Here is a 16,657-nt window from a genome sequence, read left to right as displayed (position 1 = left end):
AATGCAAGGATGGTACAATATCCGCAAATCAATAAATGTGATACATCACATAAACAAATTGAGAGATAAAAATCACATAGTCATATCAATTGATGCAGAAAAAGCATTTGACAAAATCCAACACCCTTTCTTGATAAAAACTCTCAACAAGGTGGAAATAGAAGGATCATACCTCAACATAATAAAAGCTATATATGATAAACCCACAGCTAACATCATACTCAATGGGCAAAACTAAAACCATTTCCCCTAAGAACAGGAACAAGACAGGGATGCCCACTCTCACCACTCCTGTTCGACATAATACTGGAAGTATTAGCCATTGCAATTAGACAAGAAGAAGAAATAAAAGGCATCCAAATTAGAAAAGAAGTAAAGCTGTCCTTATTTGCAGATGACATGATATTGTACATAAAAAAACCAGAAAGACTCCATCAAAAAACTAACAGACTTAATAAATGAACTCGGCAATGTAGCAGGATACAAAATTAACACCAAGAAATCTATTGCATTTCTATACACCAATAGTGAACTTACAGAAAGAGAGACTAAAAAAGCAATCCCATTTACCATCACACCAAAAAAATTAAGATACTTAGGAGTAGGATATTTTTCCTTACATGATATTACCCTTCTATCCCCCCTTTTTTGATTAATGGAGGCTTTTGTAACTTTTATAATGCAGTCTTGATAACTTTAAATTTTAATTTTTTGCACAAAAATATGACTGCTTTAGTTTCATTGCATGTTTAGGAATTTTACCATGAGATGAACTACCAATAGAAATTTTAGTTACTACATTAGGAACAGCTTTTTGTCCAGTACAATTAAATTTTCTTGAATATTCACTTATTTCAATTAGCCTATTTAAATTAATCTGAAAACTTGATTATTATTTTACTGTCAAATTTAATACTCTACCAACAATCTTAATTTACCCTGTAAATATTAGTGGAAAGGATTATTTGCATTCTTGAGTAGGCCCTGAGCATTCCTGGTGCTAGGCTGGATTTAGATATAGGGCAGCTGCTGTCGGCCAAGTCTCTGTCTGTTACCTGGGTCCCAATCCGAGCTGGGCCAAGTCACTGTCTGTCACCTGTGTCCCGATCTGAGCTGGGCGTGGGAAGCAAAGCAGCCATGGGGGCAGGAGACCTCCCTCAGACGGGGTGAGGGTTCAGGCCCCTGCAAGGTTGGGGGGGTGAGGGTCTGTGCCCCACCTCTGTTGATCCCCAAGTTCTCTCCTGATGGCCCCTCTGCGACTGTGCCTGTCTTAGGTTGTTCCTTCCCTGAGGAATCTTACCCATGTCTGGCTAACCAGTCATCCTCCGGGGCCAAGCAGGGTGATGTGAGGTTCAGTTCTGTCTCCTTGGTAGCCTATGCCCCCGTGGCCTCCACGCCCAGCACCTGCCTTGGGATCCCCTGGCCTGCTGGCGGGGCCTCAGCACTGATCACATATCTCGGGGAACTCAGGTTTCTTCTCCAGGGAGGGCCCAGCTCACACATTGGGCGAGAGACAGATCCATGGTACCAGCCACCATGAGGCTTCAAGCTCAGCATGAACAGAAATCTCAGGCAACAGCTGAGAGCAATTGGATTGTGAGAAGAGGGTCCCTCTTGGCAAAAAGGGCAAGAGGGGCCAATATAGAATGCTCAAGTGCCTTCCCAGCGCCTTTATTTCTTCTGAAAGGGATTATATCCTTTCATGTCCTTTTTTTTTTTTTTTTAAATTGCTGCCAAACATTCCAAGAATTAGTTTGTAAGTTTGTTTGGGATAATTGTACAATATGCTGTTGTAAAATATCTAAAATTTTAATGACATTGTAGAATAATATCATGTAAGGATATTCTTTGCTCTAGGCCATGGCAATTCAATTTCAAACTGGCTGACAATTTCTTTTTGTAACTTTATATAAACTTTGTCAGGGAGGCAAAAACACAATTATTCCTCCATAACCCCCCACCCCCCACTTATGTCCCACCCCCTTGTTGTCTGTGTCCATTGATTAGGCTTATATGCATGCACACAACTCCCTTGGTTGATCTCTCCCCCTTACCCCCACCCTCCCCTACCTTCCCTGTGGTATGACGTGCTGTTTGACGTTTCTCAGTCTCTGGATTTGTTCTTGTTCATCATTTTATGCCGTTCATTATATTCCACAAATGAGTGAGATCATGTGATACTTATCTTTCTCCTATAAGTAAATTACATCTAGAAAACTTTTACTTTACAAAATTAGTTTTCATTTGTAATGCTAACAGCAAGACACCCATGAAAAACACACATGGTGTCTAAATAAGACAAAGGAAAATTGTTTGGGCAAAAATAAAAAGGATCCCAAATCAATTATATAGAACAGATTCCTTTATTAACTTTTGGTCGAGAATATGTTTGTATATTTTCAGAAAACAACTCCAAGACCATGTGGATTCCTGCAACAGAGAGGAATTGACAGGTCTGCTCCAACCACAAAGACAAGAGGAGAAACAGTCCAGAGATGGAAGACGCTGACGACGCCTTGCCACGCTAGCAGTCAGCAGCTGTGCGACGCAGCAGATTGCCTAGGACCAAACCAGAGAGGGTCGGACCTGCATTGCCACCATGTGCCCACCATCCAGATATCATTGCTGACATGTACACTTAAGGAACTGTTTGACATTGAAACGGGGACTCAGAACTGTTGGACATGGAAATTGGGACTCAAACATTTTTTGTTATTATATGTTTATTTCTAGTCTGCAGAGGCAAGATTTTTTAAAGGAATGAAATGGGGAAAAAAATAGATACAGAGGCAAAGAAGCATTGAACAGACTGTCAAACTACAGCGGGAAGGCAGAGCAGGTTGCGTTTGGGGGGGGGGGGGCTGTAGGAGATCAACCGAAGGACTTGTACGCATGCATATAAGCATAACCAATGGATTAAAAACACTGGGGGGGGGGCAGGTAAAGGCATGTACTGGGGGGAAGGGGAGGCTGGGGGAAGGTCAATGGGGGAAAAAAAGGAGACATATGTACTACTATTTGTAATACTTCAAACAATTTTAAAAAAATAAAATTAAAAAAAAAAAAAGATACTTAGGAATAAACCTAACCAAGGAGGTAAAAGACCTATACGCGGAAAACTACAGGACACTGAAAAAAGAGATAGAGGAAGATGTAAACAGATGGAAGAACATACCTTGTTCATGGATTGGTAGAATCAACATCATTAAAATGTCCATACTACCCAAAGCAATCTATACATTCAATGCACTCCCCATTAAAATACCAACGGCATATTTCACAGACCTAGAAAGAACTCTCCAAAAATTCATCTGGAATAAAAAAAGACCCCGAATAGCCACAGCAATCCTGAGAAAGAAGAATAAAGTAGGAGGGATCTCGATACCAGATTTCAAGCTGTATTACAAAGCCACTGTCCTCAAAACAGCCTGGTACTGGCACAAGAACAGACATATAGATCAATGGAATAGAATAGAGAATCCAGATATTGACCTAAACCACTATGCGCAATTAATATTTGACAAAGGAGGCATGAGCATACAATGGAGTCAAAACAGACTCTTCAATAAATGGAGTTGGGAAAATTGGACAGATACATGCAAAAAAATGAAACTAGATCACCAACTTACACCATACACAAAAATAAACTCAAAATGGATACAGGACTTAAATATAAGACGGGAAACCATAAAAATACTAGAGGAATCCACAGGCAGCAAAATCTCAGACATATGCCGAAAGAACTTTTTCACTGATACTGCCCCTAGGGCAATGGAAGCCAAACAGAAAATAAACAAATGGGACTACATCAAAATAAAAAGCTTTTGCACAGCAAAAGAAACCATCAACAAAACAACAAGAAACCCCACTGTATGGGAGAACATATTTGCAAATGGTATCACTGATAAAGGTTTAATCTCCAACATCTACAGGCAGCTTATACAACTTAATAAAAGGAAGATAAATGATCCAATAAAAAAATGGGCAACGGACCTAAATAGAATCTTTTCGAAAGAAGACAGAAGGAAAGCCAAGAGACATATGAAAACATGCTCAAAGTCACTAATTATCCGAGAGATGCAAATCAAAACGACAATGCAGTACCATCTCACACCTGTCAGAATGGCTATCATCAGCAAATCAACAAACGACAAGTGTTGGCGAGGATGTGGAGAAAAAGGAACCCTCGTGCACTGCTGGTGGGAATGCAGACTGGTGCAGCCACCGTGGAGAACAGTATGGAGTTTCCTCAAAAAACTGAAAATGGAACTCCCATTTGACCCAGTAATCCCACTCCTAGGAATATATCCTAAGAAACTGGAAACACCAATCAGAAAAGATATATGCACCCCTATGTTCATAGCAGCACAATTTACAATAGCTAAGATTTGGAAACAGCCTAGGTGCCCGTCAGCAGATGACTGGATCAGAAAACTATGGTACATCTACACAATGGAATACTATGCTGCCATAAAAAAGAAGGAATTAATACCATTTGTAGGCACCTGGATGGAATTAGAGAACATTATGCTAAGTGAAATAAGCCAGTCAATGAAAGAAAAATACCACATGATCTCACTCATTTGGGGATAATGAAAAACATTATAAACTGATGAACAAAAAGATAGATACAGAGGCAGTAAAGCATCAAACAGACTGTCAAAGTACAGCGGTAAGGTTAGGGAGAGGTGGGGGAAATAAGAGATCAACTGAAGGACTTATATGCATGCATATAAGAGTAACCAACGGATGCAAAACATTGGGGGGTGAGGACATGTATGGGAGTGGGGTGGGGGGGCAATGGTAAGATATGTACACATATAATACCTTAATAAAAAAAAAAGCTGAACATTTGGGGGAAAAAAAAATAAAATAAAAATAAAATAAAATGCCAAGGGCAAAAGACAAAGAGAGAATATTAAAAGCAGCAAGAGAAAAACAGTTAATTACCTTCAAGGGAGCACCCCTACGATTGTCAGCTGATTTCTCAACAGAAACTATGCAGGCCAGACGGGAGTGGCAAGAAATATTCAAAGTGATGAATAAATAGCAAGAACCTACAACCAAGATTACTCTACCCAGCAAAGTTATCATTCAGAATTGAAGGTCAAATAAAGAGCTTCACAGATAAGAAAAAGCTAAAGGAGTTCATCACCACCAAACCAGTATTATATGACATGTTGAAAGGTATTCTTTAAGAAGAGGAAGAAGAAGAAAAAAGTAAAGATAAAAATTATGAACAACAAATACATATCTATCAACAAGTGAATCTAAAAATCAAGTGAATTAAAAATCTGAGGAACAGAATAAACTGTTCCTCCACTCAAGATTACACAGCTTCCTCAGACACTATTATATTATAGAATCAGGGGCATAGAATGGGAGTGGATTGATAATTCTCAGGGGGAAAGGGGTGTGGGGGGTATGGGAAGAGACTGGACAAAAATCGTACACCTATGGATGAGGACAGTGCGGGGGAGGTAAGGGTAGAGGGTGGGGTGGGAACTGGGTGGAGGGGAGCTGTGGGGGGAAAAAGGAGAAACAATTGTAATAATCTGAACAATAAAGATTTATTAAATTTTAAAAAAAACATATTTATCTAGTGTATTGCTGCTATAATTTGGGGGAGGGGGGATTAATAATTTCTCACTTTTGTCATCTTTTATTTACTCAGTCCCTTAAAGGCACTTGGATCACAATTCATGCTTTACATTTAAAAAAATTTAGAAGTCAAAGAAATTTTTTATAAGTGTTTTGGAATAAATGGGCTGAATGAAAATGGCTGATTTCTGGCTCTTAAGATAAGAAAGAGAGAGACAGTGCAGGATGGAAATGTCCTTGAGACTACCATTTAGACCAGGAGAAGAAAAGGAGGATTAAGGTTGAGTGATGAGGAATGGCCTTCTCATTTATATGCATGATTTATTCCTCCTTGTAACATTTAGGCTGCTCCTTGAAAAAATGAATAGGGCTCTGGAAGTGGATCACAAAGGGTGAGCCTTCCCCAGTGGCCAGGTCCAGACCCACTTCTGGGCTCCCAAAACTTCCCTGGGTTTTTAAAGCCACTCTATGTTGAGCTTCCTCCACTCAAGATTACACAGCTTCCTCAGACACTTTGATTTTTCTCCTGCTCAAGAGGCAAAGGAAATAAGCAAACTTGGGGAAGTAATCACATTTTTTTTGAAGTCCCAGAAAATTCACTTAGCCATTAGTGCGGCTACATATTTACTTAGCAGGAACTTATCAAGTCGAGTCCGGCCCACAGGTGCCTGAGCTGCTGGCATTCCATCCTAATGACTGACAGGGTCAGTCTGCCCACCCCAGATGCTGACCAGCTCCTCATGCACATCTCATGGGTGCAGGTGTGCATGGACAGGGTAGTAAATACACATTACACATTTTAATTTCACATTCTGACTGACTGGAGGAAGACCAGGCTATGTTAATGAGAAGCCTCCATCCTGAAGTCCATGAAAAAGAAACCAGCTTATTCCTTTTAAGCATTTAGGCAGCTTAAGCAACTAGAAACAAGTGTGTTCATTAATTTAAACCACTTTTATGAACCATGGAGGATTGTGTATGGGAGGGAGACGGAAACTATAAGCAAAAGACAACTGTGAATTTGCAGGAAAGAGAGACAAAGTCTCTGAGAGAAAAGGGACTAAATGTGAGTTATATTACCAAGTAGGGGCCAAATTGAGAAGAGAACAAATTAATCCAAACTTTTTCAGATCCCAGCTTTTAGCACATTTAAACTCCTCTCCCATGTCTGGTTAAGTTGTGAACAGCTGCCCTGTCCTTACCAACTTCGTTCGAACCTTCCTGGTTTCCCCAGGAAATGCTTCTGAAGGAAGCTTACTTAAATCCTAATTGGCAATAAAACAATGAGAAAATAGTAATCATCGAATTCGTGAAAAAAAAATTGTGCGATTTTTAAAAATTAGCTCAAGGTAAATTTAATAGATGAAATATGTTGTTCATCAAGCAACTCGGAAAGTGGAAGGTGAGTTTTGCAAAGCAAATATGCTAAACTCAAATGCATGTGCCTAATGGTCTTCTCATCACTTTGGGTGTTGATGTTATTGTTAAATTTTAGCTTTTCCGGCTGCAGCAGGAATTATAGGAGATGCGTGTTTCCGGGCTCTTAAACAGACATAAAGTGCTGGTTCATTTCTTCTTCCTCGAAATCAAAACGTTTATCTCTCCTACACACAGGAATATAGAATTCCCCTGGAATCATCATGAACCAATGAGAAAGGTTTAGATACAGAAGAAAACGTGCAGCAGAAAACTATTTTCCCAACTGTAGCTGCTCCCCTTTTGTCCCCCAAGACTAAAATATTTGTACTGAGTGTAAATTATACCTTATAGATTCTGATTTCTTGACAATAAAGAAGGTATACTTAAACCAGGTATTTGAAATTTTTTACTTTGGCAGCTAAATTACTCCAATTTTTACCAAAATTGAAAAGGTCTGAGTGTGCATCCAATGATGTTACATATGTACTAGTGGCCCAGTGCACGAAATTCGTGCATGGGGGGTAGGGGGGTTCTCTCAACCCAGCCTGCACCCTCTCCAATCGGGGACCCCTTGGGGGATGTTCCTATATCTGGACTGATAGCCAGCCATATGCACTATGCTGCCAAACCGGTCATTAAAAAATTGAACCGCTTTCTTACACCTTACACCAAACAGCTGTTGCCCTTAAAACCCCTCCTCAGCCCCCACCTTAGGTTCTGCCTTCTCAGTTCACCCAGATTAGGTTCTGATTGGTCAGTTCTATGCCAGTCAGCGTCAAAAGCTCTGCCTCCTAGGCAGCCACTGGCTCCTCGCACTTCACCCAGATTTGGTTCTGATTGGTCAGTTTCGATGCCAGTCAGCATCTCTGAGCCTATCTCCAGGCCTGATCAGAGAGGCGGGGCTGATAAGCAGCCCTGAGGAGGCCCATAGAGAAAGAGAGGTGTGGCTGCTGGCCAGGCCCGGAGAGAAAGAGAGAGGCAAGGGCTGATCAACAGCTGCCACGGAGGCTACGGATCAGACCCTGCTTCTCTGTCCAGGCCTCTCTCCGGGCCTGATCCACTTCCGGTTAGTTGAGCCTTTGGTTGTTACCGACCCTGGGTTTTTATATATTAGGATAGTATTTTGGAAAGTAGAACCAAGTGAAAAACTCATGTCATTTATTAAAGTGTGCTTTTGCTTTTATTGTGATATTTAATTACCACATAGAAAAGGAAAAGTTGAACAGTTTTATATAAGAGAATCAAGCACTCTCTTACATAAGCTCCCTCAACCCTGTATTTTTAAATAGGCTGGGGGATGCTTGCACCTGGGAAGGATGGACTAGACCAGGGATTAGTGAACTATGGCTGGATAACAAATCGGGCCTACTGCCTGCTTTTTAGAGCCCTGGAGTTTAGAATGATTTTTACATTTTGAAATGGGAAAAAATTAGAAATAGAATACTTTGTGAAAATGTTATAGAATTCAAATTTCAGTATCCAACAATAAGGTTTTACTGAACCCCAGCCATGCTTATTGGATTATGGCTGTTTTTGAACTGCAGCGGCTGAGCTCTATAATTGCTCGAGACTGTATGACCTGCAAATCCTAAAATATTTACTCTCTGGCTCTTTACTGAAAAAAAGTTTGGCAATTCCTAAGCTGGTGATCTCTAAGGTCCCTTTCACCTCCAATCTTCTAGGAATTTTACTTCCTTAAGTAGTCAGAATCCACCATCAAAGACAAGGTAACTTGATATGATCTCAAAAGAACTCTCTCTTTTGTGTTGTCAACATTTACCATAGAATATGTAAAATAATGTCACTGACTCATAGAATTTACATATAAACTTCTCAGATATTGATTACTTTTAAAGGTAGTCTCTTGGTTCTAGAAAGCAATACTTATAATTTTGAGCAATTTTATTCTATTAACAGATTTAATAGACCATCTAAAATTAGCAAGTAGAATGAAAATGAAAAAAAACAACACCCCTAGGAATTCATACCATAAAATATTTATTAATAAGTAAAATTATTTTCCCCTGCCTTTGGTTATTAAAAATGTTTGATTGAGTATCTTTGCAGATACCAATTGCCAACAGTGGTTTTACATTATTCAGTCATGAGATAGATGTTAGATTGTCAGATAGATAGAAAGATAGGTAGGTAGATAGATAGTAGATGATAAGTAGGGTAGATGAAAGATAACAGATATTGGCATAAATGTGTCAAAGACCAACCTTATGCATTTGTTTAATTACAAATCTTGTTTTTGCTAGCAGTTGGAAATTTACTTCCACATACTTAAACTTATTTCTTGTAAGTAAACAATACACAAACTCACTTGAATCTCATAATTCAGAACACTGGTAATGAATATAGTGCTTGCTGAGGACTAGGAGAGAAAAACAAGAACTTTGTGGGGAAAGGCAATATCTCTTTGAAAAGCTTTTCTCCTGGTTTAATAGTCCCTATTGCCTGAAAAATAAGCCATTTTGATAACAAGAGTATAAAAAGCCTTATGATTTGCAAAGTAAATTATATTTGTGGTTTAAATTTCATCCAAAATCTTGGATTATGGCTGAGAAGCTATACTCAACCTTTATAAAGCATTTCTTTGATATTTATAGGGGAAACAAGAAATGTTTTATCATTTCTAAGCAGAAATGTTGATCTTCATTTATAAGATAGTAATTACCTGCACTCGGTCCTATACAGACATGGGGATCTAAAAACCAAATAGAAAGAAATGCCAAGGCATACGTAATTTGTAGAAGTAGCAGGTGTTAGATTATAATTTCAACATAAAAAAATCTAGTTGCTTCTCAGATGTCACTGTAAAGTTGGAAAATTAGAAGATACAATCAAGAAGGGGATGAATGGCTTTATTACTACACCACCCACCATTTCAAGATTAAAACCCCAGAGTTCTGAAATGTCATTAGTTAAGTAACTATACAATTTCTTTCAGTCTCTTTTTAATGTAGAAAATCACTTTGTAATAAGATCTCTACACAAGGTAAAAAAGCACAAAATAGACAAAAAAGCACAAAAATAGACAATTTATATATCTTTTTACAATGAAAGAAAGAATACCTATGAAATACTGAGATCAATGACTAATCTCATGGAGTTCAAATTGGATTTCCTTGTATAATAATTGTGTTCTTAATATCTTCCCCTAAACCTTGGATGCTTATAAAAGACTTACCCAGGTAAGAGGCAAGGAACAGGTATTCTGACTGGTTACAGTAAAAAAACAGAAGAAACAATAATAATAATAATATAATAAACACCCTTAATCATCTGTTTACAAAAATCTTTTGACAGCCATACCTCAAGGGCACTTAAGGGCTCAAGCATTTGTCATACAACCATCAGTAACAACACAGGCATCTCCAGGTGATGTCCTTTTCCATCATAAATCAATCATGCACTGGGATAAAACATCCACAAAAGCTAATTCAGAGAGAGATGTTTTCACACAGTTTGGGGCAAATGAAACTATCCAAATGAATTGTGCCATGAACATCCCCATCATGCACGGACTGCCACTTTGAGAATCCTTGCCAACTCCACAGCTTCCCTGTTTTCCTCGGTCTCGTAATGGAACCCAGTTGGCACCTTGAGTCACACAGTCACAGCAGGGTACATCTTCTGTTCACTGTTAGTGTGAGGGAAGGGGGCCTGAATCTGCCTGTAGCCTGTCTGTAGGCCATCCATGAAAGGCGGCACAGGAGTCATGGGCACCGAGTCGTGCTGCACTGTGTATCCCACATATGGGGGATGCAGATACTGCCCTTGATGGGGCACAATTTGGGTGGCCTGCTGACAGTTCAGCACAGAGAAGTTCGTGGGCATGTTGACATAGACGTTGTTCATGGTCCCCTCGGGCAAGCAACAGTTGGTCTGTGACCTTGTTGGGGGCGCCCGGGCCCCGGAGTTGGCACTGGAGCTGGAGCTGGCAGCTGTGCTGGACTGGCGGGAGGACGACCCCCGGGAAGTGCTGGCACTGGGGATCATGGGGATGGTCTCCATCAAGCGGTTCCCCCCAGGGGCCCGGCTCTGCTGGGGCTCCTGCTTAGGACGGAGACATCTGCAGCAACAGGCGGCCACGAGTGACCCCAAGATGATGAAGGCGACAAACACGGACCCAACGATGAGGAATGGCACGTAGATGGGGACTGGAGGGCAAAAACATAACATTATGATTCACTATAAATATGCAGTAAAAATCAGTGTGCTTGGCAGTGGAGATCGGAAAGGAGTGGCAGTGACACTGAACTGAAGGACCCAGGGTGGGCTGGTTTGTGTGCCCATCATACGCACTGTCCTTTATTCAGTCTCAGGAAAGGGGGGAAGGCTGAACAGGCATGGCAGGTCCTGAAGGACCCAGGGTGGGCTGGTTTGTGTGCCCATCATACGCACTGTCCTTTATTCAGTCTCAGGAAAGGTGGGAAGGCTGAACAGGCATGGCAGGTCCTGAAGGACCCAGGGTGGGCTGGTTTGTGTGCCCATCATACGCACTGTCCTTTATTCAGTCTCAGGAAAGGGGGGAAGGCTGAACACGCATGGCAGGTCAGCTCCTCTAAAGCAAAATTTTTCATATTTACAGCTACATTCACCAACTGCACTGACTGAGGCAAATCAATTTACTGAAAACATGTGTTTCATGTTTTAAGGCTGTTCTAAAATCCCTACAATAACTGAACTGTCCATACTTGTCAGATAGTTGTATGATCTGTATAGAAACGAGTTGAAATTATTTAAAAAGCTTTCTTCCCCCAGCAAGTTATTTGTATTCCTTGCAAACTCCATTTACCATATTTTATTTAGCAAGTTTTATTTCCAGAGGCAAATAAATAAAAAATTTAGGTCAGACTCTAGCCATGACCATTTCCAAAAGGAGTCTGTAAAGCACAGAAGTCAAAGAAGGGTAAGAAAAACTGTACATGCTTATCTAGCTGAGGCTGGAGGAGGTTAGAGGGGACCTAGCATGGGGTCACTGGATGGTGGAAAGGGGAAGTGACTTATGTGCACGTAAGTTATTTCAGGCAGCATGGAACAAGGTACCGAGGAGAACAAATGTTGGGGGCAACAAGATATTTGTTCCAGGAAGGAGAGGGGCCCACAGTGAGCTAGGAAGCACCCAGCCAGGCCCAAAAGGGCTGAGGTGGAATAGTCACCCTGGAATTCCGAAACTGGATTCTGTGTGAGGAACTACAGGGAAAGCCTGCAGAGCATAAAGCAATGGGCACCATATTTAGCAAGTGAGGTTTATTCTGAAAAATAAAACCATAAAAGATAAAAAATAGTAACTTCAGTGAAATTGGTAGCAAGCTGTATTTTTCTATTATTTTACTTTAAAAACTCTGGTGGGAGCCACGGGGATAGCAGCATGGGGCTTCCAGAAGCTGGATAAGATACACCCACTGACGGGGGCAGAGAATCAGGAGGGAGGAGCCGCCAGAATGCCTGGGAGCCACTTTTGTAGAATTCCACCTGAGGTTACTGAGAAGCTACTTTTTTGTGTGTTCCTGCCCATGTCCTTAACTATTTGGTGGGAAAACACAGGAGGACAGAGACTAGGTCTTGCTGGTCTTGGCAAAGCAGTGCCAGCTCAGTGATACAGGCAGAACCTCAGGAGGGAGCCCAGTTCTCCCACACCTCTGAGGTACCCTTTGACTGTCCCCTGGAGTCAGTGTTTTTAGAATATAGTAGCACATGAAGTCACGGAGAAATAATGCCTTACAAGCAAAACATACTTTGTAAGTATTTAACCAAAGCTGACATTTGATTTCCTTAATCATCCACTCTGAACAGAATAAATACTATATTTATACAGTGTTCCTTTAGCAGGTAGAAATATTTGCTACAGTTTACAGCACAGCTGGCTTTCTGACTGTTCTAATCACAGTCACTCCAAGCACACTAGAGCAGGGGATGGGGGCTTCTGCATCCGCATGCTATAAATATTTCATTCTCTAAACTAAGATACTAGTCCTAAATGTGTCAAGAAGTAAAGAAATAATAAAAAGAGCCCTAGTTGGTTTGGCTCAGTGGATAGAGCGTCAACCTGCAGTCCGAAGGGTTGCGGGTTTGATTCCAATCTAGGGCACGTATCTCTGTCGCAGGCTCCTCCCCAGCCTGGGCCCTGGTCAGGGTGCAGGCAAGAGGCAACCAATCGATGTGCCTCTCTCACATCAATGTTTCTCTCTTCTTTCCCTCTCTCTTCCACTCACCCAAAAATCAATGGAAAATATCCTTGGGTGAGGATTTTTTTTAAAAAAAATAAAGAATAGTAAGAAAAACCCCAAACATTATAGCAAAAACTAGCTGAAAGCAACCTACGTTCACATAATGAATTTGGGGGAAAAATAGCTGCTCTCTTTCCAGAATTTTTAATGGGAAGTGTAAATAACTACGCAGGGATAAAGAATGCTGTGCCCCTCTAATCCCTTGACACTGCTTAATTAGGCCTGTTGTCCTTCTCGCCTGCAGAAGAGAAGCAAGAGGAGCAGAATTTTCAGGAAAAAAGGGACTTAAAAGTGGGGTGAAGAAGGCACCCATGCACATCACAGGGTGTCATGAGAAGTCTGCCGCCTACTGATCTGTCCAAAGCTAACCTAACTTTTTAGAGACCATTAATAAGCCCAACTTAGCTGACACACGGAAGTAGCAGTTCCGTCTTTGGCTCATTGCTCAAGGCTTTATTCCAGGGCCACACACCCGGCAAGGCTGAGCTTATGCTTTAAGATGGCACCTTTTCTGAAATTACCCTCAGTTCTCCTCTCTTCAGAGTCAATGAAGCAGAACAACAGGAGTGGCTTGCTAATAAAATGCTTGACTGCAAAGGGACTGGCACTGAAAAAGAGCTGCCTCTTAGCAGGGGGAGACAGCTCTGTCCACACAGATGCCACTAGCACCAAGCTCAGGTAACTCAAAGCGGGGCCCTTGTGCTGGTGAACAGTCCTGTCCAGCTGCAGAGAAAAGACACCCCCTCTTGGTGACATGCTTGCCATCTGACCTCTACCCCTACACCAACCTAAATCCTCCCTCTCCAACACACATATTTGATATGGACCCTGGAGGGAAGACATCTGGGAGGTTTGTGAAGAGGAAGTGGAACCTATCAAATTCTTACACGGACTTGTTTATTTTTCCAACTCTAGCTTTGGCAATTTGAAAAAAATACATTTTTTTTTTAAATCAAAGTCACAAAGGGCAAGCTTGGGTATGGCTCTAATGTCACACCTCGCAAGTCCAACATGGTGACAACTGTGCAGAAACCAGAGGCCCGGGCCTGACAGGGGAGAGATGCCGCAGCATGTTAGAGGGGATTAGAGTCTCCAGGATCTGGTAAAGGGTGTCACCCACGGGAAGCCCTGAGGAGCTGCCTTCCTCCTGAGGAGTCTTCACAGAAGCCCTCCCGGCTTCCTCTGGGACTCCCTTCCTAGAAGTTAGACCTCTGGGGATAGGCGGCATGGGAGGGGCCCAGAGGCCCTTCCTTGGACTGGAGGATCATGGAGCTGTCTTTGGCCCACCCTGCCTTAGACGTGTGGTTTTCTTGGGAAAATCCAACCCAAATCACTTTTTAGCTAACAAATGGGGAAACTGAGTCCCAGGACGGTGAATTGGTGCCCCATTTCTCACACAAGAATGGCTGGCCCAGAATGCTGGCACCACCTCCTGGTCCAACACCCTTTTCTGAAACCTCAGTGCTCCCAATTCCGTTCCCCTCTCCAGGTCCCAGGTCCATGCAGTCCAGGCGAAGCCAACCTTCCTCCCGCCCAAGCACGGCCCTCCCCTCCCCCCATCCCCTACCTGCCGAGCCGTCTGAGCCGTCTTTGTCCGAACGGCCAGGCTCGCCGGCGCCCTGCTGGCGGTCGTTGTCGCAACCACCCTGGTCGAGGCGCGCCTCGGCGCTGGAGCAGCAGTAGCGCAACGCGCAGCTGCCGCAGCAGATGGTGGCGTCGCCGCCGTCGAAGCGCTCAGGGCACTGGAAGCCGACGTGCCAGACGCCCTGAGCGTCCAGCCAGCCGTGGCAGTACTCGCCGCTGGCCCGCACCCCCGCCGCCAGCAGCGCGGCCAGCAGCAGCTGCAGGAGTGAAGCGGGGATCCGCAAGGAGGCGGCGGACGGGCGGCGTCCGCCCCACATGGCACCCTGGGCGCGGGCCGCGCGTCTCCAGAGAGCGCAGCGCGGTCTTCAGTAAGTCGTGGCCCCCGAGACCCAGTTCCAGTGGTGCTCAGGCCGGGACCTCGCCACTCTTCTCAGTGAGTGCCCACTGCCCTCTGCCGCGACGTCCCGGGAGCCAACGACGCCGGGCTGCTGACCCAGGAGGCTCCTAAGCCATGCCCTCCTTCTGCCGGGTGGCCCGGTCCGTAAGGGGCAGCCTTGAGAGTGGATCTGCGCTGATGGATCGCTTCGGGTGCAGACTCAGAAGGCCCCCGGAGCTGTCGTCCCGCATCCCCTGGAGACTTCGCCCGAGAGAGGACCCTCCCCGGGCATCCCCGAGGGGACGATCCCTTCAGTCCGATTACCGCTGGGAAAGCCGCTGCGGACCCCGAGCCAGGACGCTGCCGCAGGGTTTGAATCTCGGGATACCGCTCACGAGTCGGGAGCGTCTCCCTTCCGTTATTCCCCTCTCGGGCGGCGAGAAGGGGCTAAGAAGGCGGGCAGTGCGCCCAGGACTGCGGTCAGCAAGTGCACTGACCGGCCGCGCTCAGTTTGCTCAGCTCCGAACTCGGTCCGCATGGCTCCGGCCGCGTAGCCCCGGCAGCCCTCGGGGTGCACAACGGTCCCCGCCGCGGGACATGCGGTCAATCTTCCCAGCTCAGGCAGCCGTCCAGGACGCGGGCGACGGGCCGGCGAGCCCCCGCCGCAGTCCCGGGAGCCTGCCGGCCGGCGGCGGCGGCGGCAGCGGCGGCGGCGGCGGCGGCGCGTGAGTCCTGGCGGGCAGCTCGCGCCAGCTCCCCTCCTCGCCTCTCCAGCGGCAGCTCGCTCCCACCGGCGCTGGGCCGGTCTGCCTCTCCCTCTCTCACTGGCCGCTGCGCTCTCGGGAGGTGAGCACCGGTGGGCGCCTCCCACAAAAGTTTCAGTCTCCTGGCTACAGAAGAAGCGGAGTGCGGCAGCCGCCCGCAAAGTCTCCGCGCCCGACACCAAGCCCGCCCCGACTCGGCTCGCCGCGCCCGGCAGCTGAGCTGCGCTCTTATGAGGGGCCGCGGCAGCTCGGCGCGCATGCGTGCTGCGCGGCTCTCCCTCCCCTGAACGTCCCGGGGCGCCGGAGCCCTGCGCCTTCGGACGAGGGTGGAAGACAAGCGGGAGGCCGGCGACGGTGGGCTGCAGGCTAGAACGGGCGCGGGAGAAAACGTAACTTATGCAACCTAAGCCTTGCTAACGAAATAATGATAAGAGAACTAAACTTGCTTATTGAAGATCTCTGGCTTTCAAAATTCGGTTTGATTCTCAGAACTTCCCCAAGATGGATTATAATTACATTTTTCAGACAATGAAGTCGCTACTCAGATTAACTGTCTCTCTCAGCTTCCAGCAGCTGATGTCCTGATCGCGGCTGGTCACAGGCCCAGCGAAGAAGAACTTGGATGTTGGTGGCAGAGTTCGCACGCCTAGGTCTTCGTCTGGTGGGCTCCAGGC

General features: G+C 44.6%; 1 protein-coding gene across 1 annotated transcript; it reads right to left on the bottom strand.

The window, feature by feature from the left end:
• Positions 1-9,003: 9,003 nt before the first annotated feature.
• SHISA2 (shisa family member 2) lies at positions 9,004-16,189 on the bottom strand. The gene is made up of 2 exons (XM_080659366.1): positions 14,827-16,189; positions 9,004-11,186 (listed from the first exon to the last, which is right to left on the bottom strand). Exons 1-2 carry the CDS (start codon positions 15,158-15,160, stop codon positions 10,633-10,635), a joined length of 888 nt encoding a protein of 295 aa, XP_080515492.1. The 5' UTR covers positions 15,161-16,189; the 3' UTR covers positions 9,004-10,632.
• Between the last annotated feature and the right edge of the window lie 468 nt (positions 16,190-16,657).

Source organism: Plecotus auritus (assembly GCF_963455305.1).
Source record: "Plecotus auritus genome assembly, chromosome: 3".
NCBI lineage: Eukaryota > Metazoa > Chordata > Mammalia > Chiroptera > Vespertilionidae > Plecotus > Plecotus auritus.
This window is presented reverse-complemented; position numbering and strand designations above follow the sequence as displayed.

Bases quoted from the DNA above. Each gene is read 5' to 3' on its own strand.
- SHISA2 (XM_080659366.1), bottom strand. From the start codon at position 15,160: ATGTGGGGCGGACGCCGCCCGTCCGCCGCCTCCTTGCGGATCCCCGCT. The intron at 11,187-14,826 runs GTAGGGGATGGG...TTTGCCCTCCAG, and splicing joins CGGCTCAGACGGCTCGGCAG to TCCCCATCTACGTGCCATTC.